Source organism: Astatotilapia calliptera, chromosome 6 (genome assembly GCF_964374335.1).
Source record: "Astatotilapia calliptera chromosome 6, fAstCal68.1, whole genome shotgun sequence".
Classification (NCBI taxonomy): Eukaryota; Metazoa; Chordata; class Actinopteri; order Cichliformes; family Cichlidae; genus Astatotilapia; species Astatotilapia calliptera.
The window spans coordinates 11220595-11247782 of record NC_137427.1 but is presented as its reverse complement, the minus strand read 5'-3'; the positions used below and the strand labels follow the sequence as shown (position 1 = coordinate 11247782).

Below are 27188 nucleotides of genomic sequence, written 5' to 3'. Positions count from 1 at the left end.
TTGCTGAAAAACTGAATATGGAACAAGCAAAGCTTAATACTAAACAATATTAGCTGTATAATACCAGTAGGCCAGCTCTAATAGTAATTTGGTATGGCTTCGCGGGCCAAATGTAATTAGGCTGCGGGCCAAATTTGGCCCACGGGCCAGAGTTTGACACCTATGCTGTAGTGTTTTTAGTCGGGTGATCTTTTTTTTGCATAGAAACTGTCAACCATCAAGGAGATAACATCTTAAGGACCCAGTTGAAATACTCAAGCTGCTTAGGTGTTCAATTAAGTTTCAAACAAGTTCCTGATTGCTGAGTTGTTGATCATGGCAGGTGTCCATAAATCCTTTACCATTTTATAGGCAATAGCTCTTGTGAAAGAATGAACTGGACATTAGGGAACATAATTCGTGCTCTGCCTCCTAGGGTGAAGCACTAATGACCTGAGGCAACCTGATCATGCCAGTGATTTTTTTCAACTTTGCTTTACACTGCCACCCAGAGGGAGTCTAGTGTATCCTTGCTGTTCAGCTCGATCGGACCTGACGGGAGAGACTTTGTTGCCAATGTCTCTGTTGCGTCTGTGGAGTACAGGAATAAAGTTTGGGTGTCTGCCCTGCTGTCCACAACCTCGACACCCTCAAGTCATACTAGCTTTCAGAATCCTCTAAGCTCTGGCTGAAAAGGAGGTGTTGCAGCAGTCTTCGACTCTGGCTTATTAATTAACCAAAGACCCAAACAGAGTTTGAATTAATTTGAAAGCCTGTACCTTAGCCTTGTACACCCTAACTGGAAAATTCAAAAACCAGCTTTATTTGTTGTTACATATTGTCCACCTGGTCCTTACTCAGATTTTCTATCTGATTTCTTAGAAAGTTTATTGCTGAACTCAGATAAAATAATTATTGTTGATGATTTTCACATCCATGTAGATACTGAGAATGACAGCCTTAGCACAGCATTTAATTTGCTCTTGGACTCAACTGACTTTTATCAAAATGTTTAAAATCAAGTTTGAAAAGCTCAAATATCTTGCTTTTCACCACTCATTGAACAAAATAGGAACAACCCTAATTTTCTCTTAGTCAAATTGCTGTTGAGCAAAGTATTCCTTTAACCTTAAGTATTAATGACTTCACAAATGTCTTCAAAAATAAAATTTCAATCATTACAGAAAAAAATATTAATAACCATTTCAAAGACATATCATTATAATGTGATGATCCTATTCCTGATGTAATAAAAACAGACAATGTTTTGAATGTGTTATTTTGTAAGGGTAGGTGCACAACTCATTGCAAGAATGCAAGATCTGCATGAATATGGACTGTGTAAAATCAATAGGTAGCACATTGTTAACTCAAACAACGAACATCATTTCATATCAAGCTTATGTTTATTAACTGCTTGAGAGAAAATAAAGAAGCAAAATTCAGTATTGTTAACAAAGGTAGCATGTGCTAGTAGAACTACTTATTACGCTAGCATCTAAAGAGCTGAAGATGATATTATTAGGTAAGGTTTGTCTTTTCAGTTTATCGTGTTTATTGCATTGCTTTATCCCATGAAAGACTTTAATCCATACTGACCTGTATTTAACTTGAATTCTACTTTCAATTGGCACACATATGGATATTTTAATTAACAGTTCTGTTGCAATATTACGACTTTTGCATCCCATATCAGAATTGTAAATTTTGTAAATTCAAAACAAAAAGTAGAATTCTATGTAGTTCTCAGGTTCACTTCCTTGGACATCCATGGAGTTTGTATACCTGGACCAGGTCCTGTATTCCCACACAGGTAGAATGATATTCCCTAGTCTGGCACTCGGCAGTTGTGGGCCAGTACTCAATCCAGGTTCTCTCACCAAGCACATACTGGTATCTGAGCAAAGAAAAGTGAGAGGAAAAAACCAAAAACATTGGGTCTTCACACAGGCAAGTTTAAAAAGTCAGAAATATCATATGTATTGTAACACTATGAGCAGCAACATGATAACATTTGATTGAACCTTAAATCTACCTTGCTTGTTTGTTTGGGATTTATTTCATAAAATTGGTGCAAATTGGCTTTAGTTTAATTCAGTTTGGTGGGCAAAGAACCAGGGAGCGGCGTGGCGAACAAGAAGCGGGACCCTGGTTACAAAGAAAAACTCAGAGCCTTCAGGAGGAGAGCGCCTTCATCCTCAGGAAATTGAGGTCTACCCACTCTGTTTTCAATACTTGAGACTATTATATTCGGTTTATGGTGCAAAATAAATAAATAAGTAGGTTTTCTCAGAGGTAGTTTCTATGGTGAGACCTTAGCCATCAAGGACCTCCTTCACAGACTGATGAAGATGCTGCCTTTGGAGGTGAAGCAGGGTCCATCTCAGAGACCTTTACCTTGGAAGTTAGGACCTCAGTTTGATTTTTGGTCCTCTTTGATGTTATCTTTTTTATGTGTTCTATGCTCAGTGTTTACAAGGGTGAGCGGGGAGCCCATCAAACTGTGTATAATAACTACAGGGGCTGCAACTTAAATGAGTAGCAGGTTAACGAAACTGGTGTCAATCAACATCAGTGGTGATGTGAAATAGGTCCCTGTACCATTTCAGATCATAATTCTATTTATGATGACATCTGCCTGAACAGGAAAAATAGATCTACCTTATGGAGGTTGAACACAAACATTCTAAATTACCCATATGCTAAAGAGAGTTTGAAAAAAGAAATAGAGATTTAATTAGATTATAACGAGAATGAGGAGGTGTCACAGGGAATATTATGTTGCACACTGAAGGCACTGATTAGAGGCGAAATAAACAGTATATCCTCCTACCTGAAAAAATCAAGTAGGGAAAATTTTCACTTGGAAGAGAAATTGTTAGATCTGCAACATCTACATTCTGTGATGCTGAATGCTGATATTAAACCTGATATAATAAGATTTAAAAATGAAACAGATGACATATATGCAATGGACATAAGAAAAAAAATCTTTCTATAATACCCTTTTGTATCATATTTGATACAAGAGTTTTGGAGACCTCGATCTCATAAACATGATTAATACTTGCCATAATTTCAAAATGTTACGGACCAAACTCTCTCTCTCTCTCTTTTTTTTAAATCTAAAATTAACATTGTTGTTAACAAAAAGTTGCCCCAAACACCCAAATGTATCAAATGCAATACATAAAAATATAATAATAAAAATAATATATACTTTATTGATCCACATGGGGAAATTCCCCTCTGCATTTAACCCATTCACTCAGTGAAGGAGTGGGCAGCCATTTGGCACCCAGGGACCAGTGTGTAGGGATGGTACCGGGCTCAGGGGTACCTCAAGGTAGCCGTTCAGTTTTCCTTTAACCTTTGAAACCATATTTCTGGGCAACATACCAGTGAATAAACTGAATTCTAATGATAGAAACCTTTGTATATGCATAAGTATAAAAGAGACCTATACAACTGTCTTTCTTTCTCATAGTGCAGAGGGATACCTTCTACAGAATATGGTCTAAGTCAGGGGTGTCTAACTCCAGCCCTCAATGGCTGGTGTCCTGCAGGTTTTAGATATAACCCTGGGTCAACACACCTGAATAAAGTGAAAAGTTCATTGCCAGGCATCCGAAGAATTTCAAGACATGTTGAGGAGATAATTTAGCCATTTAAGTCAGCTGTGTTGGATCAAGGACACATTTAAAACCTGCAGGACACCAGCCCTTGAGGCCTGGAGTTGGACACCCCTGGTCTAAGTGGACAGAATATGTTGAGCCTGTGAGGTGTGATTTTCTATGAACCGTGCCACTTTTAATGCTCCTGGGCTGATTCAAATACTCATGCTAATATTGTGATGGTAACTTGGCTACCTGCTACCCCTCACCCAAGCTCCAACAGGTTTTTGTTTGTTTTGTTTTTTATTTGTTTTTTTTCTCTGTTCTTAAAACTAAAAGTTAAAAAATGTGAAAGCAAAAGCAATATAGAAAGTCATACTACTGCTATTGTCTAATGTGCTTTCTCAATAAAAGAGTTTTCTTTTTTTTTTTAAAAAAAAAGAAGAAATGCACAAGATCCACACACATGCACATATATAAAAACTCACATTCTTTTTTCATCATCTTTGTAAATGTCTTTGGATGTGCCCATGATAAGGTAGGTTTTACTTGCTGTTAGACCCTGAGCCTTTCTGCAGTGCTGAGAGCTAATGAATATGCGTGGTTGACCTTCTGGACCAACATCGGTATTTCCTGCAGTTAGAAGACAAAGTAGAAGAAATTTCTTTTACTGAATATATATATACACATATACACACACACACATATATATATATATATATATATATATATATATATATATATATATATTAGGGGTGCAACGATATTCGTATCGATATTGAACCGTTCGATACAGTGCTTTCGGTTCGGTACGCATACTGTATGTATCGAACAATACAACATTTGTAATTTCTTTTATCAATTTTCCTTCTGACAATGCTGTCTGTGTTGAGCGCTCAGTGAATCTGTGTTCGACTACTCCGCCTAGGCTGCACTGTCGAGCGCAGATCCATTGAGCGCTCAACACAGACAGCATAGTCAGAAGGAAGAGCGCAGGGCAAGCTAGCGAGACATAAGTTAAGCTCTACTTGCAACAGGCAAATTGAACCTCATTCAGATCTGGCGTTTGGAATTATTTTGGTTTTCATGTGACGTATGACCCTGAAGGTAAGCGAGTCATGGACTAAAGTAAAACAGTATGTTGGATGTGCCATGCAATGCTCAATTACATTGGTGTGAACTAGTGTGTTAGCGCAGTTAGCTCGTTAACGTGTTGGCCGTCTAGCCCCATGCACGGAGTGATCGGCGGTAGCTCGTTAACGGAGATTTGCCGTGTTGTGGCGTTAAGGTCATTTCAACGAGATTAACCTGAAAGCACTAGTGGGAACACAACGAATATGACTGCACATTTACGCCGACATCATCCTAGTGCAAAGACAAGTGGAAGCAGACAAAAAAAAGCAAGCATGCTACTAACTTTAGCCGAGTCATTTAGACAGCTGTTAGCACATGATTCTCCTTATGCTGCTGAGAATATAGCCCAGAAGAAGCGGATAGTATAGCTTTTATTTTGGAAAGAGCCATTTCTCTGTAATAAACTCTCTTTTCCAAAGATGAGTGATTCCTCAATCAGATACAGGGCTCGCAATATCGCTAGCCCGACGTCCTGGAGCTAGCGATTTTTTTCAGTCAGGCTACCAAAATCTTTCTCTTCCCTGCCTGTCGGGCTATTGTAGGAAAAATATATGTCAATGCTTTTGCATTCTTTCAGAAATGTAGCTGGGTAATTATGTCATTGGCATCGGTGAGCCACTGTCAATATGTGACATATTGAAGTCGCGTTTGAATTTGCGCTTGTTTTTTTGCTTTCACTTTGCAATCGTGCGAACTGTGTATAGAGAGCGACAGCACTGATCTGTGAGTGATGATAATTTGTGCACCAATTCCTCTGACATCGTCTTATTAATCGTTAGCTTACTATGCAAACATGACAAGTGAAATCTCCCGCAGCTTACACATGTGAGAGGTTGATCGCGCAGAGAATCGCTGAGCTTATGTGAGTGAGCGTGTAAAAGCATTTCAGTTCTGCTGAGCCAAATAAGACAGGTCAGGGTGAAGAAGTGACAGCCAAAGAAAAGCTTACCACAAAACGGAGAAGTTATGACAAATCAGACTATAAGGCAAAAAGAAAGTGCAGCTTTATGGTTTCATGGACAAAAGAATTTCTGTGGCTGCGATATGATGAGCTAAATAACCAGTGCTGCACATAAGTGGTCCGCAGGTGCGCATTCGCTGTCAAAATAAAAAACACGCACAAGGGTTAGGGTTAAATTTAAAAACTGTACTTTTGAGTTAAAATATATATTTATAATTTTAATAAATGACAAATTAAAAATGCATGAACATTTTTTTGTATCGAAAAAATATCGAACCGTGACACCAAAGTATCGAACCGAACCGAACCGTGAATTTTGTGTATCGTTGCACCCCTAATATATATATATATATATATATACATACATATGTATAAATAAACTTTATGTCTACCTATGAACCGCAGAGCTTAATAGAAAGTCATTAAAGAAAAAGGAAATTAACACCCACCTTCCTTGATGACTTCAAGAATTTGTACTCTGTAAAAGTCAGTGGACCAATAGGGTTCCAACCCTACCACTCTCACTTTGTAAACTGAGAAGAAGCAAGTTGTAGATCGTTAAACCATTTGCTTGTTTTCTCACTTTTTCATTAACAAATATCTCTTACCAAAATCTATACTGCCATCCTTTGCAACTTCACAGGCCTTTGCAATGCGATCTTCATTGCCGACTTCATTCTTTCTCTGAAAACTGCAATTCTCTGGAAATACAGCATTTGTCCAAAGTAAATTCACAAGCGATGACTCGAATGACTGAGCAGATGTGAATGCGTTCAGCTGTTCATATTATTCCTAGATGTTGATTTTCTTTCAACACTGTGTAAGATGAGTGTTGTAAAAGGCACCAACAAATTGTATCATTAATATTATCATTATCATTAATATCATTATTGTTGTTATTAATATCATTATTATTGTTTTTGTTGTCGTTAAAAGTTATAAAATATAAAAGTTATATTTTCAAGACATGTTATCCGCTATAAAAAGCCAGGCCAGGCAAAACGCCTTTCATGTGTTTCTGTGTTTTATCCTCAGTTACTTTGACATAAAGGCATCTGCTGTGATGCTTACACCTCTGTTGAAGTCCCACAAGTGTCAACTTTGTTTTTATACATTGATATAAAAATATGGATATGTACTGATAAATGATTAGAAGTATAATATTTCTGACTGAAAGAGTCACAATGGAATGGAATCAAATCGAATCAGGGATCAAACCAAATTGGGACCTAGTGAATCTGAATCGAATCAGTTATAAAAATTAGTGAGGATACCCAGCCCCACTGAAAGAATTTTGCTGAATTAGAACAGATAGTGCAGCCTCGCACAATTCGGAATTCATCCTAATAGTTATATAATCACGTATCAATAAATATTAGTGACCATAATCCACTGCCAGCCATACATGCTAATGCCATAACATTGGGTTAATGATTGAGAGATGATCTGGAATGCTTCTAATTATGAGCTTGGTTTCATCTTTCCAATGTTTTTTTTTTTTCAGAACTGTCCAGGCTGTTTTAGAGCTTTTCTGTCAAAGTCTAATTTGAGTGTAACCAGAGGTTTTCATACGTTTTTACTCAGAGGGATCTCTTGATAGTAGACTAGACAATGATATGAGTGCCATAATGTGAAGAAGTTTTTCTTAACCGTGGAAAGAATCCACTTGTCTAATTACTTTTGAGCCTCTTAAAATGGGGATAAGATATACAAATGTCTTTAATTCTTAAACACTGCAAAAGTTGTTATGCAAGCATGCTACTTTCTAAATATATGAGTATTCAAAGCTCTGATTACGATAAAATATTGTATAGTTTATAAGCAAAGGAGGATGTGAGACTGTATGGTTGTCCACATGCCCTCCAATTTGTTGTGATTGACAAAAGATTAAAAGAAATTAGTAGCTACTATTCTGTTGTCTGCAGCATGTGATGCTCTGCTACACACAAACCATCAATAAAGGTCGCATCTTTCAAGGTAAGTGTTAATGTCTTTTGTCACTGACTGTTTCTTTAAGTTCCAAATAGAATAAATTCAAACGGAATAAATATATAAGTAGATAGTGTGGTAATGTTCTTTACCTTCTGCACATACACATTCCTTTCTTCCACTACACAGACTTAATAGTGTTGCATTTTTCCTTTCAGGGTGATAGAATTTCACACAAGGTTTCTCTGCAAGAAAAGATGTTGAAAAATACTTTGTTTTCACTCATGGGATGTCACACCAGCCAATATATATATCTATATATCTATATCTATATATATGTGTGTGTGTGTGTGTACATATATATAACCATATAATATAACCATATATATGTACACATACACACGCACACACACACACACACACACACACACACACATATATATATATATATATATATATATATATATATATATATATATATATATATATATATATATATATATTACAGTCTTTGTTGACCAAGAAAACCATAAAATTCTCATCATGTTTTTGGAAACTGACATTTGTTATATTGATATCTGATTTTAGAGACTCACTGTTGTTGTATTCATAGACGGACACTGCAGTTGGTTGCAAGAAGCTTGCTTCCATAGTTGAATGGATCCTGAAAGTGATTATCTCTGGCTGTACGCTACTAATCTGCGGAGAGGTGTCCCACAAAGGTAAAATATGTGTAGGTAGTGCAAAACACAACTGAAACACACATGCTGAACAGCAGACTTTGTAATTAGGCAGGGATGACCCTTTAACACTGGCATACTTGAGAAAATGGGATTAAAATTACCTAAATTTGAGGAGAAATCAACACAATAGCTCTTTGAAGTATATCAAGTAGCTATTATATTGAACATATTTAGTAGTGAAGTATGTCTATGATTATATAAATAAAAGGCAACTTATCAGTCACAAAAGAAACACAAACATAAGTCGTCTGAATTTCAGAAAGAAGCCATACAGACGATCTTACCTTATTCAGGTAAATGATGAGTGAGCCCCTTTCTGAAAGATCCGTATTGCTTTCATATCTTGAAATGATCCTGGAGTGGCTTTTAGACAACTGCACACACAGAATTTAAAAGTAACTGGTTAGTACAAATAATAAGTTATTGTGCATTCTTGCTTTGGATACTTGTGTCCTTTTAAGCTCTTACAGCATCCAAGTCATTTTTGTTAAATGTGAATCCAGTTGGCAAACCAACATCTATAATTGACATGGATGCATTGCGCTCCTCTTTAAACCTGCATAGGCAAAAAATAGATTGGTTAAAACAAAAACACAAGCACAGAAATGTATTTGAATGTGCTGTTCAGAACAGTCCAATTTGGAAGTACTTACAAAACCTCTATTGTCAGCTTGTATATCTTCTCATCTTCATCTAGTTTCTCTGCAAAAGCAATGCATTTGATGAGCAAAATACAAAAAAGACAGACACCCATATATACCAAAAACAACAGGGAGATGGACATTGAAATTTACCTGGGACAATCTGCACAGAAAAGTTGAACAACTCACAGTCCTTCTCCAATCCCTTAGGCTCAGCGTAATACAGCGACATGATCTGAAAATGGCAGAAAGATCTTACTTGTATTGGACTGAGGTGGTAATGTGCTTTGAGGAACAAGTTATTAAACTGAGCTCACTTGAGTGTAGAAATAGAAATAGAATGAAAGCTTCATCCTTTAACACTTTAAGGAGCAAGTGTTTTGCTGATCTTCATCTCTTTTGATGGCAAATGAACTGAATCATTTCTTCAACAGATTTGATTCATCCATGAGGCAGTCTTCAACATCGGCTGCAGACTCACCCACCCCCACTGCTGCTGTTCCACCTCTGACACCTCAGACACTTCACACCTCCTCTATTCACCCTGCTCACTCCTCCCCACCCCCAACAACAGCATCCAATACACACTCAACACAAGGATCCAGCCTGTCTTTCTCAACCACCCAGGTTAGGAGGGAAATGAGGAGGATTAAAGCCAAGAAGGCAGTGGGCCCAGATGGCATCAGCTCAAGGGTCGTCAGGTCCTGCGCAGACCAACTGTGTGGGGTGATGGAGCACCTCTTCAACCTGAGCCTGAGGCTGGGGAGAGTCCCACAGCTCTGGAAAACCTCCTGTGTTGTACCAGTGCCAAAGACTTCACGCCCCAAGGACCTCAACAGCTACAGGCCGGTGGCTCTGACATCCCACCTGATGAAGACCCTGGAGTGGCTGGTCCTGGCTCAGCTTCGGCACTTGGTGAGCTAATCATTGGACCCACTTCAGTTTGCCTACCAGCCTGGCACTGGAGCGGATGATGCCGTCATTCACCTCCTACATCGTTCCCTTGCTCACCTGGAGACCGCTGGGAGCACTGTGAGAATCGTGTTCTTTGATTTCTCCAGTGCCTTCAACACCATTCTTCCCACGGTCCTGAAGGACAAGCTGGAGAACTAAGGAGTGGACCATCACCTCACTACCTGGATTTTGGACTACCTCACCGACTGACCACAGTATGTGAGGACTCAGAGCTGTGTGTCGGACAGGGTCGTCTGCAGTACAGGGGGCCGCACAGGGAACGGTTCTGGCTCCGTTCCTCTTCACCATCTACAATGCAGACTTCTCCCACAACTCCACCCAGTGCTTCCGCAGAAGTTCTCTGATGACTCTGCAATAGTCGGCCTCATCACTGATGGGGACGGCAAGGAGTACAGAGGACTGACCCAGGACTTTGTGGACTGGTGCCAGCTGAACTACCTCCAGATCAACACTAGTAAAACCAAGGAACTGGTGGTAGACTTCCGCAGGCACAAGCATTCTCCACTGCAACCACTGAACATCCAAGGTATGGACATTGAGGCTGTGGACAGCTACAGGTACCTTGGTGTTCATCTGAACAACAAACTGGACTGGACTCATAATTCAGACACCCTCTACAGGAAAGGGCAGAGCAGGCTGTACCTGCTGCGGAGACTCAGGTTGTTTGGAGTGAAGGGCCCACTCCTGAAGACCTATGACTCTGTGGTGGCCTCAGCCATCTTTTACGGTGTGGTCTGCTGGGGTGGCAGCATGTCTACCGGGGACAGAAAGAGACTGAACAGGCTGATCAGAAGGGCCAGCTCTGTTCTAGGATGCCCTCTGGACCCAGTGGAGGTGGTGAGTGACAGGAGAATGTCGACCAAGCTGTCATTCCTGTTGGACAACATCTCCCACCCCATGCAGGAGACTTTGACAGCACTGAGCAGCTCCTTCAGTGGCTGCGGCACCCACAGTGTGGGATGGAGAGATTTCGCAGGTCTTTCCTCCCCACTGCTGTCAGACTTCACAACAAAGACTTTAACTGATCAAACACACACATCGACACATGTGCAATAACACTAAGTGCAATACTCTTTTCTGGCATCGTTGTATTTTTACTCAGTTGTATATAGCATTTGTATTCTATTTTTATCCTATTGTATGTTTTATTCTATTTTATTCTACTGTATATAGTATTTTATTTAATTTTATTCTATTCTGCACAGTTGTGTACTGTATTTATTCTTATTGTATTCTAATTTTTGCTTCATAACTTTTGCACTGTCCACTTCCTGCTGTGACAAAACAAATTTCCCACGTGTGGGACTAATAAAGGTTATCTTATCTTATCTTATAATATTTCAAGTGTTCAGCATTTTTCTCATTCAAAGATACATTTTTAGCAAACTGTAGTTGGTAATAAGTAGAGTCAATAAAGAGCAAGAGCTAATGTTTACTAATGAACCTTACCTACCCAACAACCCTGAATTCTTAATTTTAAACTAAAAATGAGTTTACCTTTCTTTAGATGTGCATTTATTAAAAAACAAACAAACTAAACATTTCTTTTAACAAGGACCCCTTTTTAAATTGTAAATCGTAATACTAAAGCTAAACGTCTACAAAGCTGTTACAAATGTATGCAGCACATGTAATTACATGAATGAGTGCCATATTTACCTTTAAAACTGCTTCTCCATTTCCTGTGGCATTCACTTGTATATCCTTGTTTATAGCAGGGAACTATTGAGATTCAAAATATAAAAAATGATTAGAAATATTGAGAAAAAAATTATATATATATATATATATATATATATATATATATATATATATATATATATATATATATATATATATGTATGCAGCACATATATATATATATATATATATATATATATATATATATATATATATATATATATTGGGGGTGCAACGATATTCGTATCGATATTGAACCGTTCGATACAGTGCTTTCGGTTCGGTACGCATATGTATCGAACAATACAACATTTGTAATTTCTTTTATCAATTTTCCTTCTGACAATGCTGTCTGTGTTGAGCGCTCAGTGAATCTGTGTTCGACTACTCCGCTTAGGCTGCACTGTCGAGCGCAGATCCACTGAGCGCTCAACACAGACAGCATAGTCAGAAGGAAGAGCGCAGGGCAAGCTAGCGAGACAGAAGTTAAGCTCTACTTGCAACAGGCAAATTGAACCTCATTCAGATCTGGCGTTTGGAATTATTTTGGTTTTCATGTGACGTATGACCCTGAAGGTAAGCGAGTCATGGACTAAAGTAAAACAGTATGTTGGATGTGCCATGCAATGCTCAATTACATTGGTGTGAACTAGTGTGTTAGCGCAGTTAGCTCGTTAACGTGTTGGCCGTCTAGCCCCATGCACGGAGTGATCGGCGGTAGCTCGTTAACGGAGATTTGCCGTGTTGTGGCGTTAAGGTCATTTCAACGAGATTAACCTGAAAGCACTAGTGGGAACACAACGAATATGACTGCACATTTACGCCGACATCATCCTAGTGCAAAGACAAGTGGAAGCAGACAAAAAAAAGCAAGCATGCTACTAACTTTAGCCGAGTCATTTAGACAGCTGTTAGCACATGATTCTCCTTATGCTGCTGAGAATATAGCCCAGAAGAAGCGGATAGTATAGCTTTTATTTTGGAAAGAGCCATTTCTCTGTAATAAACTCTCTTTTCCAAAGATGAGTGATTCCTCAATCAGATACAGGGCTCGCAATATCGCTAGCCCGACGTCCTGGAGCTAGCGATTTTTTTCAGTCGGGCTACCAAAATCTTTCTCTTCCCTGCCCGTCGGGCTATTGTAGGAAAAATATATGTCAATGCTTTTGCATTCTTTCAGAAATGTAGCTGGGTAATTATGTCATTGGCATTGGTGAGCCACTGTCAATATGTGACATATTGAAGTCGCGTTTGAATTTGCGCTTGTTTTTTTGCTTTCACTTTGCAATCGTGCGAACTGTGTATAGAGAGCGACAGCACTGATCTGTGAGTGATGATAATTTGTGCACCAATTCCTCTGACATCGTCTTATTAATCGTTAGCTTACTATGCAAACATGACAAGTGAAATCTCCCGCAGCTTACACATGTGAGAGGTTGATCGCGCAGAGAATCGCTGAGCTTATGTGAGTGAGCGTGTAAAAGCATTTCAGTTCTGCTGAGCCAAATAAGACAGGTCAGGGTGAAGAAGTGACAGCCAAAGAAAAGCTTACCACAAAACGGAGAAGTTATGACAAATCAGACTATAAGGCAAAAAGAAAGTGCAGCTTTATGGTTTCATGGACAAAAGAATTTCTGTGGCTGCGATATGATGAGCTAAATAACCAGTGCTGCACATAAGTGGTCCGCAGGTGCGCATTCGCTGTCAAAATAAAAAACACGCACAAGGGTTAGGGTTAAATTTAAAAACCGTACTTTTGAGTTAAAATATATATTTATAATTTTAATAAATGACAAATTAAAAATGCATGAACATTTTTTTGTATCGAAAAAATATCGAACCGTGACACCAAAGTATCGAACCGAACCGAACTGTGAATTTTGTGTATCGTTGCACCCCTAATATATATATAAACATAATCATGTTATGCCACGTTATCCTTTCTTCTTTTTAATCTTTTTTAAATTAATTTTTCAATGAAAATCACAATTTTATAAATGTTTGTATTTTATTTGTATTTTATTTTATTTATGAAAATTCTTGTTCCCAACGATCCTCCTAGCAGGTTGATTTGATAAACATTGCACACTAAAAGCTAACTGCCCACTAAAAACTTTGGCTTTCCACTGGCAGAGGGACTTCAGTGTGTGGGATACAGAGTGGGATGGGTTGTGGAAAAACACCAATAACATCTAAAACTTACAGCTAAACACTCAGGTTGATAGGTCTGTAAAAGTAAATAAATAAATGTATAAGTAAATGATTATGAATTAAAGATAAGCCTGAAGTTTAGCTATACATTTGGTTTCATTGATGCAAAAACGGCTCAACATGAGTGATAGGGACACTAAGCTCAGCTCCAACTAACAGATATTAAACTAACTGAAGTTACTGCAGCAAACTGGCTAAGATTAGTAACATTGTCTTTGTAGGCTGTACTGTCATGATCTGTGCAGTCTGGATTTTCCTTCTTTCTCTGTTTTCTAAGCTGGAAATATGAGTCAAGTGTTCTTACTGGACCCACCTTCCAGTGGCACTTTGGATTTTTCTGGGCTTCAGCTCTCAACCCTGGTTCCAGTATCAACATGCAGGGCTTGTACCTTCACTCGCTGCCAAATTGTTGTTACCTCTAACTGGCTCATGCAAGTTCAGGACTAGTTTTTGCTTCATGTCCCATTTAACCTCAATTTCATTTTTCTCCAATAATTATTTTGGTGAAACGAGAGCTGAAGTTTTCTCTTCCCCATTCCCAAATCCCAAACTCACCACCACACTTACTTGTTTGAACAAGATGCTCGGCTCACCTTTGATGTTCTTGTGGTAAAACGATTTGCCTTGCTGAAGCTGTACTTGTCAGTCATTGTTCTGCCGGGTAGCAGGATGTCTACATCCACATTATACTCTGGTTCTTTAGCATTGATCCAGTACTCTGAACTTGCCTGGTACACCATTATGGTAGCCTGAAGAAGAATATACGCATTAGACTGAGTCTTTCTATACTGACAAAAAAAAAAAAAAATCGGTAAGGTTTTGCTACACAGACACATAATAAACTGTCAGAGGGACTTTTGTTTTACCTGAGTTGACCCATAACCTCCATCTCCCTGTTGGTACTTGCCAAGCCATCTCACAATAGGTGTGGCTTCCTCATAGGCCTTTAATAAAGGAACATAAGCAACTAAGTCAGAAGACATATCCCGCAGTCATGGAAAAAATGTTTGTCTGAATCATTAAATAAACAAACAGTAGAATTCATGGCCATGTTTAATAATAGAAGAGCAGTTGTACATGCAGAATGCAAGGAGAACTGAAGGCACTGGGACTAAAACCACATATACATGAGGCTGATGTCATCAACACACTATGATAGAAGAGGCTTCAATTTTCTGGGAACATAAATAAATCGATAGCACATAAATAGATAGACCTGGTGACCAGTGATGGACATTAAGAACAACTGTGAAATTGGTGCAGTTGTCCGCACTAACCCAAACAATCATCCCTCACTCATGCGGCTCCGGAACAACAAATTCTAGTCCCTGATAAAAGGACTATATTTAGTCTCTCTGCTGACTTTTCATCTTGTGCCATTGTTAGTCAGAAAATTTAACCCCCCCCCAATAAAAACTCAATCAATGAAGAAATCCCAAATATTGAAGAAATTTCAGTTTGCATCAGATGGGCCCCACTTTTGTAGCCAACAGTAACAGCCAATTTTATCTTTATTTATTTATTTTTTATCATTTTATTATTTATTTATTTATTTTTAGCTAAAGCATGTAGCATTGTTACTATGAGTCTATTACATGCTGATTATTAACCTAGGTGAATAAAAAAGCTAAACTAAATTTAAAAAAACAATTTTGATAGACCTTCAGAAAAACTAAGCCAACTATTGTTTAAGACAACGTAAAAAAACAAATAAATCACAAAGTCATTTAAGCCTTTCAAGACTGAAAAGTGTTACATGTTAGCTAAAATTAGTATTGGCTTTTATCAACTTTACTTGTTTATGTAATTTTCCCAGTTTGTTTTGAGGGGTTTGAGTTGAATTACACCTCTGTTGTATTTTCAGTGTAAGTGGGATTTGCTCACCTCAGCCTTGATAAGTGCGAGCAGAGCATAAGCTGTGGCCTCCAGTGTGTAATAACGTTCACCACGTACGTTCCAGTGGGTTCTGTCTGTGGAGGATCCATACATACAATTACAAAAAAGTTTTACAAATACATATATTTCGTTTTATTATTACTATTATTATTGTTAGTTGTTGTTGTGTTAACAAAATCTTTAAGCACACAAAGGCACTAAGTAGAAGGATTCCACATTTCTCTCATTTTTGAGAGCTGTATCTGCTGTATCTATTTTTCTGTCTCCCAAGAGCATCTGTTTTCAGTTGTTTGATTTTAACTAGTAGATGGAATTGACCACGAGGCATTTTCATTTAACAAATAGGCAAGTGAGAGCTGAGAATTCCCTTTGATATGAGTATGAATCAACTGTTCTGTCGCTACATAATGCCATATATATATATATATATAATAAGAATAAATAAAATAAAAATTGATAATCTTTGTAAACCAAAGATTGCTTGCACTTGCAATTTTTACACAGACCTCAAACTTAAACAGAGAGTAAATATCAGCTCTATCTCAAACTTATTTAAGAGTCATACTCATCCCTCATCTGAGGGATGATCTCATAGTTGACACCTCAGATGAGCTCAGTCATAATTAGCATTTTTTGCCCACATTCACAGGTTTTTATACTGTGAATATGGTCACTATCTGTTAAAATAGAGCCATGTTCAGGGCAGTGCAGAAGTACCCGTGTACTTCTAAATATCTTTGGTAAGGATATTTTTTTTAATTAAAATCAAGGTTTTTGATTTTTATCTGCGGAATTTGGAACTTTTTGATCAAAGTGGTATACCTTGTTTGGGATGAAAGTCGTCCTCAAACATATCTGGATCACTAAAACATAAATACACTAATTTAATCTTATGTTTAGGACAACTGTGTGAAACCACCTGAACTGTTGAACTTGAAGAGGATCTCCTTGTTCAGTTTGTTTTCATTAGCCAGGGCATATGATGTCATTGCAACAGAATAAGGGTTAATGAGGCTGGGTAGACGCTTCTCCAGGTAGGCCACTGCTTTATTAATACTGTTTTGTAAACTCTGCACATGAAGCACAGACACCAAATGAAATATATAAGATAAATGCAGAAGATAAGATAAATCAATGAGACATAGATGCAAATATAACATCCAGATATAGTATATGGTCTTTGATGTAACTTTCCTAATGCCAGTGGGCTGCTGTTCTCCAATTTATTTGTAAATTATATAGAACAGTCAAATTTTTTATCTACACTATGTATTTCTTTTTATCTAGTGGATGTACAGTGCATGTAGGTATATACTCACATTAACAGAGGACCTGCAAATTTCTCGAGACTCCTGCATAGCAATCAGGCAGAAGGCTGTCATGGAGGCATCTGAATCTGTTCCTAACAGATCGCTCTACACATACACATATACAAAGGTAAACATTTCATTTTTGTATACAACCAAATTTAATAAATTATTTTTATTAAAATTAGGAAACTCACACGCATCGATTGACTGTACACATATCCAACTTCTTTAAACATGCCATCAGGTTGCTGCGTGTTCAGGATGAGAAACTTGATGGCATCACAGATCACATCTTTATCCACTCTGATCAGGTAATAAGCCATTGCAAAAACCTTGGCAACGTAGGCAGTCAACCTTACAGAAGAGAGAACATGAGCACCTCTGGATTATTTATTTTTCCCTAAAACAATACATCCTATTATCTAACAATCATTTTGGAGTTTTGCTGACTCACCAGGTGCTGCCATCTTCGTTGGGGAAGACTGCAAAAGAGCCATCTTGCTTTCGATAAGTAAGTTCAGTTGTATAACCTGGACAAAACCAAAGGCAAAACATTTCATTAATTACCAGTCAACACTTGACTGAAATTTGCTGATTTGATACCATTTTGGAGAGCTTGTCTGCATGCCTCTGTGTGTTAAGCTACCTGTTGTTATGTGTTGAAGAGCTTCGTTACGCTTTTCAAAGCCCACAAACTCCCACTGATTTGTTTTGTCCAAATACATGGTTGCAATAACAGGCAAGGTCATGCGAGCCATGTTCTGTTCTCCGCAGCCACCGGGCTGTTTGATTAGAGTCCCCATAGATTTACCACTAATGGCGTTCTCCAATAGTGTGCTCATTTGCTCTCTTCCTGTATAGACATAAGAAAACCCACAGTTACTGAGTTGGAAATGGGGCTAATCTATTGATTACAAAGGTCAACAAAAAAAAATCTTTTTGTAATCATCAGAAACCACAACACACTTTTCTAAACCAGTTTTTGAGGATGATTCCAAATCTGCTTTCAGGTTTTTTGGTTTTTTTTACAGTCACAACAACTTTTTGAATTATGAGTAATATTAGTTTGCAATGGACTTGCATGTGTTTTTTAATAAACCAATCTTTAACTGTTTCAATATTTTCAGTGCGAACTCAGATAGGCGCACGCTGTGGCATAGATGTAATGGTCATTGTCGGGTAGCTAGCACTGTTTATTCAAAATCTTTTGGCATATGATTTTCTTGTGTATACTTTATGGAAGAAGTGTTAGCTTTGGGAAAATAAGGTTCTTGGTCTTACCACTTAGAAAGATTTGTGTTCTTGCAGCTGTATCTGGAACCATATCTGTTTCAGGAATGGCACTCTTGATGATTTCCACTTGTTTGCCATCTAATCGAAGAGACAGATAAGAAGTTAGTGGATTCTGAAATGATTGTATATAAAATAAACAAATAAATAATGAATAAATATATTTTGTTAAATATAAGTTATATATATTTCGCACATTGCAACTATTTAAACAGTAAAGTTACCTCTTCCTTTCCTAGCAGGGTCTAATAGTAGAGTTTTTGTATTATACGTCAGTACACCTGGAGGCTGAAAAAACAGTAGTTTTAAGATAAGGAGTAAACACTGTCTGAGTAAATTGCTAATACAGATAACTGCCTGTTAAAATAACAAAGAATTGATTCTGTTCATCTTGATCTTGCGTTTTCAGTGGGAGAAATGTTTCGTCACTCTTCCAAGTAATTTCTTCAGTCTCAGCTGATTGCAGGTTTCCCCAACCTTATAAACAGTATATATTTACGTCCAGATAAAAAGAATCAATTTGGGTGGCTTTCCTTACCTGGATGTTTGAGCAGGCATCAATGCATGTTGAAATGTTTTTAAATATTTTCTTGGTTATGTTACTCATACTAATTTAATTTGTTGTAACTGCCCTTGAGTGTCAACAGAAGGTGTATTGGAGACAATTAGTGGTCTGAGACAGAAATGAGAGGTTCAAACCATTCTCATATGATATATCGAGTGCTGCAACAAATCTTTCTTACCACTACCCGCAGCATCTTCCTGATACCATCACTGCCACCATCTCTAACAGCTGCTTTAATCTCAATAGGAAAAAGTCCTTCCTTCATGGGGATAATGGTAAATGCTACAGCCCGTGTTGTTCCACTCCCAACAGTGACCTCCTGACGATACTTCCCGCGCTTATGAGCTGCACTGCACAAGTTGGTTTCTTCTTTCAGATCCACACGCACCTTGAAATGGGTAAAGATGGACAGTAGATTTTTTTTAAAAGCCACGACAATGCAGATACTTTGCATTGAATATGGGATCACTGAATAATTCCATGACTGCGAAAGTCCCATATGATAACATATAGTTGGCCCACCACCATCATTCAAATTTTAAGTGTAGAGATTAAAAGATGCTGGTTGACATGTTTTAATAATCTTCATTCCATTAGGAGAGATTTTGCAGAAACCTACCTGTTACCCTTGACACTAAATCATATTTTTTAAACATCAGTTTCATCAGTCCTCTTGGCATCTTGGCATGGTATTTCCAGCAGTTCTAACTAATTCTGCACATTGGGGTTTAATAGCACAGACTCACTCTGATAAGCTCTTCTTCATAGTTGTGGAGAATTGCTTTAATTTCCAGCTGCTCTCCACGGACTGCAGAGTATGGCAGTCTGAGATCAATGAAGAATCTCTTCTGTACTAAGATCTCTAAATCATCATTCACACAGATACCTTCAAATGAGAGACAAATAAACATAAAACAAAAGCAAAAGAAAGCGCGAGACATTTGTGAGTGGAAATATAAAATACAATTTATGCTAAATCTAAAATAAATAACACGAGTTGTACTTCTTCACTTTAGGCAGCAACTGTAACAACTTCAGCCAACTGAATACTTTAACTCTTCAGTTTTATGTTGTGAGTTGTGAGCTGTGCGTGATACGCTTGACACCAAACCAAATTTTTTCATCTTTCTTTGGCCAAATGTACATATTGTATAAAAATGTTTACATATAGTTTCAGCTTTCTGTTGAACTGATAGATCAATATTTTTTTTTTAAAAGCTAAGGTTGGTGTAACAATTTCGAAACAGGAATTGTACATATAAAAAAGAAAAATTTGTGCACAGAAACAATTCTCACCATGAGTCCTTGACATACTAATGCCAGTAAAGTGCCAGGCTGTAATTGAGTCAGGTAAAGGTATATCATTTTTCTCATATGTTGTACGGCTGAAATAGAAAAGTCCCATCAGTTTCAGTGGCAAAAAAATTCCTTAGAGAAGTGGAACGAGTTTTTGTGCATTGCTTTTTTATTGGCTGTACTTACCAGTTTTTGATGTTTTGAGTGCAATTTGGTAGTGTGAAGTTAATCCAAAGCCAGCTTTCGGGGAAGCTCGTCCGAACAGAGATGTCATAGCTGTCTATGTAATCATCATCAAGCTCATCTAAAAGATGTGATCAAAAAGTACTCTTATACTTTTTATATGATGAGAATGAGTTTTTAAAAACTAGCATACAACTAAATATATAAACTAATATACGTGATCTACCCAAAAAGAGTTTTCCCATCCCCAGTCCCCATCTCTTACTGCGAGCCAGTTTGAGGGCTTCCACTTTCCTGTCAACATGCACTTTTTCCATCTCCTTGCAGCAGTGAAGGAAAGCCTCTGCACAGCCTGGACCACCCACAATATAGTCTCGTCGCCTCTCACAAATGTATGGAACAGGAACATCCTTCATGCCATCTAAACAGCACTCAATTTGTTCTTTGTCCTGATATTTAGATACTGAAAAAAAGGAAACCACAGAGAAAAACCTTTAGATTACAGAGTTTAAAGTTCATTAAGAATGATCATGTACAAAGGGACGCTGACATTTATGTCTGTAAATATTTTAACATGACAATTTAACAAATAAAGTGACTGTAACAGTGGTCTGTGGTTTTATTTTCCAGTTCACAAAAGGAGACTTTGAGTAATGGTGAAAAGCTTGAATGTGCTTTGCTTGATGGAAAAGTGTGGTGGAGTGCACAGTGCTAAGTTTATGTAGAGTGTGTGCAAATGGGTGAATATAGTCTGATTATTTATTTTCTGTCTGATATTTCATTTTTGTTATAATCACTGGTCACAGTTATCATGAGACTCTTACTGGAAATGAGTTAAACCAGTATAAACTTGTTTAAAGAATTTTTTTCACAAGACAAATATTTGATGTAGATATGCAGGAGTGAACCAGAGCAAAGTCAAGAAACAATAGCTCTCATAGATAGATGATGCCACAAATGCATGAAGTCTAGTCAAGTCAAGTCAAGTCAAATTTATTTATAAAGCACATTTAAGAAAACAACTGTTGACCAAGATAAAAACATAGGAAGACATGACAAAAGTTAAGAAAATAAGAAGATTTGAGTAGGAAGTAAGATAAATAAAAGTCATACAAACTCATTCTGATATAAAAGCTTAGGAATAAAATTGAGTTTTCAGACAGGCTTTGAAAGTGTCCAATGTTGGGGGGGGGGGGGGGGGGGTCCTGATGTGAAGGGGCAGTTTGTTCCACAATTTAGGAGCAGTTACAGCAAAGGCCCCATCTTCTATGTGCTTTAATCTGGACCTCGTGACAGCTAGGAGCATTTGACCCACAGACCTCAGTGATCTTGCAGGAGTGTACCAATTTGAAAGATCAGAAAGCTATGAGGGTGCTAACCCATGCAACGCCTTAAATACAAATAATAAAATCTTAAAATCAATGTGAACTGGCAGGCAGGGCTGGCTTACATGTGCCAGTTAATAACCGTGCTGCAGCATTTTGGACCAGCTGCAGTAGGCTAACTGATGACACACTGACCAGAGTAATGACTATTACAAAAGTCAAGGCGAGATGAAATGAAGGCAATAGCCCTCTCAAAGTCTCTAAAACAGAGACATGGCTTCACTTTTGCAAGTAGCCGAAGATGAAAGAAACTGGTCCTGATTGTAGCATTAATCTGTTTATCAAACATTAGATTACTGTCAAAAATCACTCCTAGGTTCCCCGCAAATAGTTTTTTTATACATTTCTAAGGGGCCAAAGTAGTAATCGTCACAGGAACAAAACACAATGACCTCTGTTTTCTGAAACTGTGCAACTTTTTCCTTGTTTTTCTTCTAATAACTGTGCACTTTGTTTTTACCTGCCAACTGTCTGTGAACTTTGCATTCAAATATAAACCACCATGACACTTTCCTGCATGCGGTCAATCAGCACAAAGGTTCTCATCACAACAACATGCTTCTAGGAAGTGGTTTCAGCAAAGCAGCAAGCTTAAAGAAACTAGTAAAGTAAGTGGGATAGACAGTTCATTCTGTCAAAGACAGAATAGAAATAGCAATGTCTATCTTTGGCAGTTTAGGATACTCACTCAAGCTGGTTCTGAGGTCAATCAAAGTGGTAGATCGTTTCCTTCTGCTGGTGGCAGGACACTTCAAATCTGAGTTTTGAAAACAGAAAAAAGCACTCCCTTTTGCAATCCTAAGACATCAGTTACAGTTTAAAACACATTCAAAACATAGTCGCTCGAAATAGCTTATTTTCACTTTCATATAACACTACTTGCAGCTGATTATGGGATATCTATTAAGGAAGAAATTTAACAAACTGACTTGTTACAGCAGTGGCAAATTCAGTGAGCTCTTTAGATGCACCTGTTCTTTCATAAATGTTTGATAAGGCAGACTGCATGGCTAGAGACTGAAAACACCCAAATTCCAAAAATAAGAGATTATATCATATTCTTTATTTTCTCCTAATAGTTTATGTTAGAAGCCACTAAAACACAGAAATAGGAACTTAAAGGTTATAGTTAACGCTTTAAGGCAATCAAATTATTCTTTCTAAGTCGATTTTGAAAGTAAGCCTTCACTTTTTGGGAGATGCTTCTTCTAATGCTTTGAGAAGAAGGTATATTTCTACAGTAGTAAATGAACAAATTTTGACAAGGCAGGGAGCACCAACAGAAGCTAACTATGTCCCTTCATTGTACTGTTTCTATATAGTCATTTTTTTTAGTATGAGCTACAAGCAAGAGAAAATAAAGAGGTAGTGGACTAGCATGGCCAGCAGCAACCTAAAAAGGACCATTATTGGTTTCCTTGTTTTATACAAGGACATTTACCATTTGTAGGAGAAAATGAAATCAGTTTGTGTGGCTCTCAGTTAGTCACTGTTACACTACTTTGACAAAGTCAGTGTGATGAGTAAAGTAGGGTAACCTGTTCTATGTGGTGTTCCAGAAGTAGTGCTGGCCACAAACAACAGTCCAGCATCATAGAAAACATTCATGCTGTCCTTTCCTCCACCTGGTGTGCAGCCTGTGTCATACGCCGCTATTATTTCCCAAATCTGCGCAGAGTGGAAGCAAATCAAATGAACCATGCGAGTCTTTTAGATAGTAAAAGTAGACGTTATAAGTTAGGGTTAGGAATTTATTTTATGAGACTACCATTTCCATAGACAACATCGGTAACATAAAAAAATGCATGTCTCTAAACTTTGAACCAATAAAACATTTCATAAAAAACTCAGAAAAGTTGATTCTGTTTATCTCGACCTCGCATTTTCAGTAGGAGAAATGTTTTGTCACTCATCCAAGTGACTTTTCCAGTATCAGCTGACTGCAGCTTTCCCCAACCTTATACAGAGTACATTTGTATAATGACTGAAACTAGCACCATGGGTTGTGAGGTCAGGTTTGTGTTATTATTTGATATGCAAATTGTTGCGACCATTATCAACAACCACTGATCAAAGACCATTGATCAATGACCATGAGTACCATTCACAGAGAGTTGGAGAATGTCTGGAATCACAACAAAGATTAACCCTTAGGCCCCCTCCTCGATTCAGAGATGGCCTTCTCTTTTTCACGTACTATGGCCTCCTTGATTTCCTGTTCAAGCCAGTGTTCCTCCCTGTCCAGGATGTGTACATCCTCATCACTGAAAGACTGGTCACGGGCCCGTAGGTGTGAACACAGAAGTACTTACTCGGCTACGCACTCTATTTACATCTGCTGTAAAGTGGCCACTCTTTCAGTGATTAAGATGTACACATCCTGGATTAAGCAGGGACTCAAGGTGGCTATTTACATGAAAAGGGAAAGACCATCTCTGAATTGAAGAAGGGTACATCTTTCACCATCTTACAATGCTGTGATTGCAGCTATTCCCCAACTCTCTGTGAATGGCACTTGAATGGCCATTGATCAGTGGTTTTTGACCAATGGCTGTGAGAATTTGCTTATTAATAATCAAGAAATTGACCTCAAAACCCATTGTTCGCCAGTGGTGCTAGTTTCAGTCATTATGCAAATATGCTCTTTATAAGGTTGGGGAAACCTGGAGTCAGCTAAGACTGGAAAAGTCACTTGGATAAACGCAATGTTCAGATGAACAGTCAGCTTTTTGGAGTTGTTAAAAGACATTGCCTTTTTCTGGGTGAGGCGGTGTTTGTTGTTTATGACGTAGACGCCTTTGTCAACTGCCACTAATCCCACTGTGGCTCCTGGATCTCCTGTGACCTTCAGTTCAAACTTCCCGCGAGGCTTATAGTTATTATGTTTCTTTTCTTTTTCTTCCAGCTTCAGCTAAAGGAAAAGAAAATAGGAAGAGTAGATGTTTTGCCTGGGTGTCTTTTTTAACTTAGTTATTGTTATAATACAATGAATAGCTTAACTGTGTGTCAGTGTTGTGTCTCACATCTCCTACGCAGGAGTGCTGTATATCCACCTGAACGGAGTCTGATACCACTTCAGTATTTACATGGTAGTACGCTATGATGCGGAATGATGGCAACATCTCTTTGGTAATTAGAACATTGTGAGAAATCAGAATTTGACGTTCTGCCCGGAATCTGTCATGTTTTACCAGCTGACCTCTGCTCAGGATCTGAAGACAAATTTATACAATTTACTTATCCATCCTGTTACATAAGCTGCTGTAAGTAATTACAACCCAGTCATTCATATTTTCAAACACATACAGACAGGTATAAAAGGTCTCTTACCAGATATGTGATATCATATTCTTCGTTTCTGTTAAGGTTTAGGCTGAATTTGAGGTTTTGTCCTAATTTCACCTCAGCTGTTTCCAGTCCTGCAACAACAACTTTTTACAATCAGTACTAGACACTTTGTTGGCTCTCAGAGCTATAGAGAGGATTATCAGCACGATTTCTGCTGTCTTATCTTCTGATGTCATTTTACGAAATTCCTCACCAATATGAATGTAATTTCTGCTTGTGTGAGGGGTAACTATCATGGTAGCAGATCTTTGCCTTGCTGGTAAAATGTTCTCAACAGCAGTCGTTGCCTGTAATTAAAGGCATACAATAGATTATACACAACTAATATAAAAATAATACAATGATAAACAAACAATACAATGACACTAATTTTGTACTAGATTAAAAGTATTTAGCCTATTTTTAGCTAACCTACAGTTGAGCTGACATACAAACTACTGGCTATTTCCAACCACGTAAGAAAAGTTATATAACATTTTTAAAGCTGTGTTCTTTCTGACATACAGTGAAATAAAAAGACTGATGAGTGCATAGTTGGCAATAACTTGGCAATAAACAACATTGCAAAACATCAAATAGACAATTAAACATACAGTAATAATGATGTTTTTGCTGTTTTCCACTGTATTGATGCTTAGCTTTGCCATGCCGTTGTCTGCAGTGTGCCCTTTCACTTCACCAGGATTCACCACAACAGGAATATCTTTTGCTGGAGTGTTATCAGGGTTCAAAACTTGAATCTGCCATTACAACAAAGAAAAACAAAGATCAGCATAGTTTATTTGATATTAAGCACATTAGTTTCTGAAAACAATATAACAAAAGCATAAAAAATAACAAAAAAACCCCAACAATAACAGAAAAAAATTATTTTCATCTCAACTAAACATGTTCAGTAAAATATTATACATCACATACACATTATGTGTATATTAAATTTTATAAAGTTGTTTTGCTCATGAAACATTGAAATTAACACATTGAACTCATTGAAGCCCAATTGCCAACCCCCCCCCACCATATTTTGTAAATTGTAAATAAAAACTGTCAAGGACAGTTGTGGCTGAAGAAGGAACCAGTTTCTATGACTATCAAGACAGGGAGTAAATTCAAAAACAATGTCAATGTGGTGTAAAAAAATACAAAACAATCCAGATCAGAAACAAATAATCCAACTCTTCTAGGAAAACACACAACAAGGAGGGACACAGCCATAAGGGAAAATGTAACGCAGGACAACGGGAGACTGATACAATAAATACCCACCAGAAAACAAGGTGAGACAAAACAGGTGTGAGGTGTGAGAAACTAATCCTAGATGAGATAAGGTATCTAGAAATAGCAACTATTGTTTATTTTTCGAGTTTGATGTTTCCGATGTTTCAGATGTGTTATAATAATAATAATAATAATAATAATAATGAGGAAATTACTTGTTTTTCTCTGCATTTGACCCATTCACTCAGTGAAGCAGTAGGCAGCCCACTAAGCAGGCGCCCGGGGAGCAGTGTGTAGGGACGGTACCTTGCTCAGGGGTACCTCAGGGTAGCCGTTAAGTGGATTCGAACCGCCGACCTTCCGATCATGGGGTGACCACTTTACCTACTGAGCTATCCCTGCTTATAGCTATGTGCTTATAGCTATCCCTGAGCTATAAGCACATCTGCCTAGTCACAGCTAGTGGTGACAAACTCAAAGCCTTCATTACACATTTGATTGTTGTTGTGTCACAGAACAGTCTCGGTTTCTTTTTTGGTTTAGTAAAATCAGGACCAGCTCATTATCACTTGATGTCAGCTTTTTTTCACAGTGTGCACAGATTGCATATTTTCACTGTACGTATTTGTGGCATTTATTTTTTGGAACCAACCCTAATTTTTCGTATCCAATTAAATAGATCTGACTAATGAGATCACTGCATTTGGCAACAAGCATGCTCATAGCTTAAATCGCAGTACTTAATATACAGTGAAATTGGGGATTGTTTTGTTTTTTTGCAATTTATTATTAAAGTTATTAGAATTTCAAATTAATATGGCACCACGGAC

The 27188-nt window shown here is 37.8% G+C and overlaps 1 protein-coding gene across 1 annotated transcript in view; it reads right to left on the bottom strand.

Annotated features, from left to right (window-relative positions):
- Positions 1 to 1366: 1366 nt before the first annotated feature.
- LOC113023853 (complement C3-like) overlaps positions 1367 to 27188 on the bottom strand; it is a 37979-nt gene continuing 12157 nt past the window's right edge. The window contains exons 11-43 of the mRNA XM_026170265.2: positions 25734 to 25880; positions 25334 to 25427; positions 25123 to 25211; positions 24816 to 25004; positions 24545 to 24703; positions 23331 to 23460; positions 22481 to 22549; positions 20673 to 20870; positions 20411 to 20528; positions 20225 to 20313; positions 19675 to 19814; positions 19107 to 19316; positions 18588 to 18651; positions 18355 to 18444; positions 17720 to 17926; positions 17528 to 17603; positions 17268 to 17427; positions 17083 to 17178; positions 16683 to 16833; positions 15752 to 15837; positions 14734 to 14811; positions 14461 to 14616; positions 11636 to 11698; positions 9155 to 9236; positions 9014 to 9062; positions 8829 to 8916; positions 8645 to 8734; positions 8214 to 8316; positions 7770 to 7862; positions 6297 to 6389; positions 6138 to 6221; positions 4082 to 4226; positions 1367 to 1876 (exon numbers count right to left, since the gene is read on the bottom strand). Coding sequence (XP_026026050.2) covers positions 1732 to 1876; positions 4082 to 4226; positions 6138 to 6221; positions 6297 to 6389; positions 7770 to 7862; positions 8214 to 8316; positions 8645 to 8734; positions 8829 to 8916; positions 9014 to 9062; positions 9155 to 9236; positions 11636 to 11698; positions 14461 to 14616; positions 14734 to 14811; positions 15752 to 15837; positions 16683 to 16833; positions 17083 to 17178; positions 17268 to 17427; positions 17528 to 17603; positions 17720 to 17926; positions 18355 to 18444; positions 18588 to 18651; positions 19107 to 19316; positions 19675 to 19814; positions 20225 to 20313; positions 20411 to 20528; positions 20673 to 20870; positions 22481 to 22549; positions 23331 to 23460; positions 24545 to 24703; positions 24816 to 25004; positions 25123 to 25211; positions 25334 to 25427; positions 25734 to 25880 — 3831 coding nt within the window. The 3' untranslated portion in view covers positions 1367 to 1731. The remainder of the gene's footprint in view (positions 1877 to 4081; positions 4227 to 6137; positions 6222 to 6296; positions 6390 to 7769; positions 7863 to 8213; positions 8317 to 8644; positions 8735 to 8828; positions 8917 to 9013; positions 9063 to 9154; positions 9237 to 11635; positions 11699 to 14460; positions 14617 to 14733; positions 14812 to 15751; positions 15838 to 16682; positions 16834 to 17082; positions 17179 to 17267; positions 17428 to 17527; positions 17604 to 17719; positions 17927 to 18354; positions 18445 to 18587; positions 18652 to 19106; positions 19317 to 19674; positions 19815 to 20224; positions 20314 to 20410; positions 20529 to 20672; positions 20871 to 22480; positions 22550 to 23330; positions 23461 to 24544; positions 24704 to 24815; positions 25005 to 25122; positions 25212 to 25333; positions 25428 to 25733; positions 25881 to 27188) is intronic.